The 2,966-nt window shown below is 40.6% G+C and overlaps 1 protein-coding gene across 1 annotated transcript in view; it reads right to left on the minus strand.

The window, feature by feature from the left end:
• Positions 1-904: 904 nt before the first annotated feature.
• nek1 (NIMA-related kinase 1) overlaps positions 905-2,966 on the minus strand; it is a 37,663-nt gene continuing 35,601 nt past the window's right edge. Inside the window, exon 36 of the mRNA XM_014020542.1 lies at positions 905-1,690. Within this exon, the coding sequence (XP_013875996.1) occupies positions 1,677-1,690 (14 nt within the window). The 3' untranslated portion in view covers positions 905-1,676. The remainder of the gene's footprint in view (positions 1,691-2,966) is intronic.

Below are 2,966 nucleotides of genomic sequence, written 5' to 3' on the forward strand. Positions count from 1 at the left end.
AAGTTTAGGTGGACGGCCTTGTTTACTGTGCAGGTTTACTGTGGTGCCATACTCTTTCCATTTCCGGATGATGGATTGAACAGTGCTCCGTGAGATGTTCAAAGCTTGGGAAATCTTTTTATAACCTAAGCCTGCTTTAAACTTCTCCAAAACCATATTCCTAACCTGTCTGGTGTGTTCTTTGGACTTCATGATGCTGTTTGCTCCCCAATATTCTCTTAACCAACATCTGAGGCCGTCACGGAGCAGCTGTATTTGTACTGAGATTAGATTACACACAGGTGGACCCTTTTGAGTCATTAGCAGTCATCAGGCAACTTCTGAATGCAATTGGTTGCACTCAGGGAAAAGGGGGCTGAATACTTTTGCACGTCGCACTTTTCAGTTTTTTATTTGTAAAAAATGTTTTGATTCATGTAAAATTTTGCTTCCACTTCACAATTGTATACCACTTTGTGTTGGTCTTTCACATTAAATTCCAGTGAAATATATTTATGTTTGTGGTTGTAATGTGACAAAATATGGAAAAGTTCAAGGGGTATGAATACTTTTGCAAACCACTGTATATTCTTAGTGAGAGGGTGTCACCGACACTGCTGAAGTAAATGACTTTGTCTAAAGCAGAGAACACACTTGTGCTTCCTGTGACACATGAAATCAGATGCAGTGTTGAAACAAAACCCTTTGTGACGTTATTCCACAGGGTATGCAATTACAAAATGTAGTTTGTTAGTTCAGCTGACAAAAGGGTGAGTGTTCTGCTAAATGTCAGCCCAGTCAGGTGACCTGCAAAAACCACAATGACTTCCTTTGACACTTTTCTAAGACCATTTTTCTAACGGAGCTTATCAAAAGCTACGCAAGATTGTTTGTGCTCAAACCTGATACAAAAACCACAAACGTCTTCAGGTTTTTAAAACAAATTGTTTATTAGATAAAAAAAAACATTTACAGTGTGTGGAACCAAACCTTTATTATTAGTATCTGGATCACAGTTTCTATAATTACTACAGTCAGTATGAGCTTTACACCACAACACCCAGTGTTGCTACAGTATCTCAGTGATAGTTTTGATCACAAGAACATTTATTAAATTAGAGTTAACTCAAACTGTAAGAGAGTTGGAAAAATAAACTAGCTAACATTTAAGTTCTGGCTTCTTGAAAACTCTGGTAAGAAAAGAAGGTTCAGCTGGTTTTGGAGTTTGGTACATTTTTGTTGAGGCTGACCTGGTTTGACTTGCGCTGCTGAGGTTGAGCATAGAAAGAGAGCACCTGAGAGGACCGGATCTCAGTCCAACTGAACCCGTTAGTATTGCTGGTTAACAATACCAACAGAAAGAAACAATTAGGAAACACTCCTGATCAACGTGCTGAAACATGGAAGCCACTCATTCAACAACAGACAGAAATATTTACATTTACACAACATTTACAGAAGCTTAAAATGAACTTTGGTTATCTAAAACACAGATCTGATCATGTGATTCTCAGTAAACAGTTTTAGAAAAATAAAAAGAGTGCTGATAGTCAGAGGGAAACACATCACACACCATGCAGCTCAGCCCAACACTCTGAAATGTGAGGCTGCCACACCTCATGCATTTATCCTTTCATCAACATTAAGTGTTGTGGGAAGACGTCAGATGGCTGCCAGCAGCTCCGCTGCACAAAACATTACTCATCATTGTCTGAAAGAGACAGAACAGAAGGAAAATCACATTAGGAACGTTCATTCATTGAAAATAGAAATGTCTCCCAAATGTTATGAGAACGGAAAATTCGTTGAAAGAACTATTGTTGCATCAGATGGTTACACCAAACTTTCAGATTAAAACACAAGGTTTTTTGGTACATTGGTCATATTAGCAACATAGCATTTGATCAAACAGGGAATAAAAAGATTAGTGATTTTTAATTAAAGGCCTTGTAATTGTCAAACTGTAAGGAAGGTGTTACCTTTAACGTCAGATGTTAGAACGTAAMCCACTTTTGTTTATGCAGACAGAAAGACCTCATATTGATAAGACACGCTGTCTCTCATTCTCTGTTTAAACCTTAGGGCTGCAATGATCACAACGTATAAAATACAAAACAAAAATTGTACATCTGAATCCAGAATTATCTGTTTAGTGATTAAAAGGTATTTTCCAAATGAACAGGCACAAAAATGCATGCATCCACACACAAACGCAAAAACCCGACCCTTTTTTCTGTTTGTAGCCTTCTGGCTGACGCTGTCAGTAATACATTCAAAAGGACATGTGGCAGAACAGTTTCAAACTTATGAAATGTTGTAAATTGGACAGCAAAAGCTTGATGAACAAACAAATTGTTTAAATGATGCACGGCGTGCACAGACTTTGAGGAGCATTTTGGCACCCTCGTGCCGTGTTCAATGCGTCAACTAACCAGACTTCAGTATCAAATCCGGGAGATGTCCGTAAATCTCAGATAAATCTCAGGCTTTGGTTATCCCATGTGAATGCGCTTTGAGGACACTGCTCAGGCACAGCTGACCACCACTGCTCTGCCCTCCTCCAATGTCAGTGCTGTAGATCCTGGTGGTGTGGATCAGTGAGTCRATGTCTTGCTCACTCTTGGCGTACAGCTTGATGTCATCCATGTAGAGGAGGTGACTGATTGTGGCCCCATTCTTGAGTCGGTATCCGTAGCCAGTCTTGTTGATGATTTGGCTGAGGGGGTTCAGGCCTATGCAGAACAGCAGTGGGGACAGAGCATGGATCTGTTGGAATGCTACTACTCAAGTAACCCTAGCCAGAGGGGCTACATGCAAAGACTGTGGGAGGAGATGCTCTGTCCCCACTGCTGTTCTGCATAGGCCTGAACCCCCTCAGCCAAATCATCAAAAAGACTGGCTACGGACACCGACTCAAGAATGGGGCCACAATCAGTCACCTCCTCTACATGGATGACATCAAGCTGTACGCCAAGAGTGAGCAAGAC

The sequence above is a fragment of the Austrofundulus limnaeus genome, unplaced genomic scaffold, assembly GCF_001266775.1.
Source record: "Austrofundulus limnaeus strain Quisiro unplaced genomic scaffold, Austrofundulus_limnaeus-1.0 Scaffold256, whole genome shotgun sequence".
In the NCBI taxonomy this organism is placed as follows: Eukaryota; Metazoa; Chordata; class Actinopteri; order Cyprinodontiformes; family Rivulidae; genus Austrofundulus; species Austrofundulus limnaeus.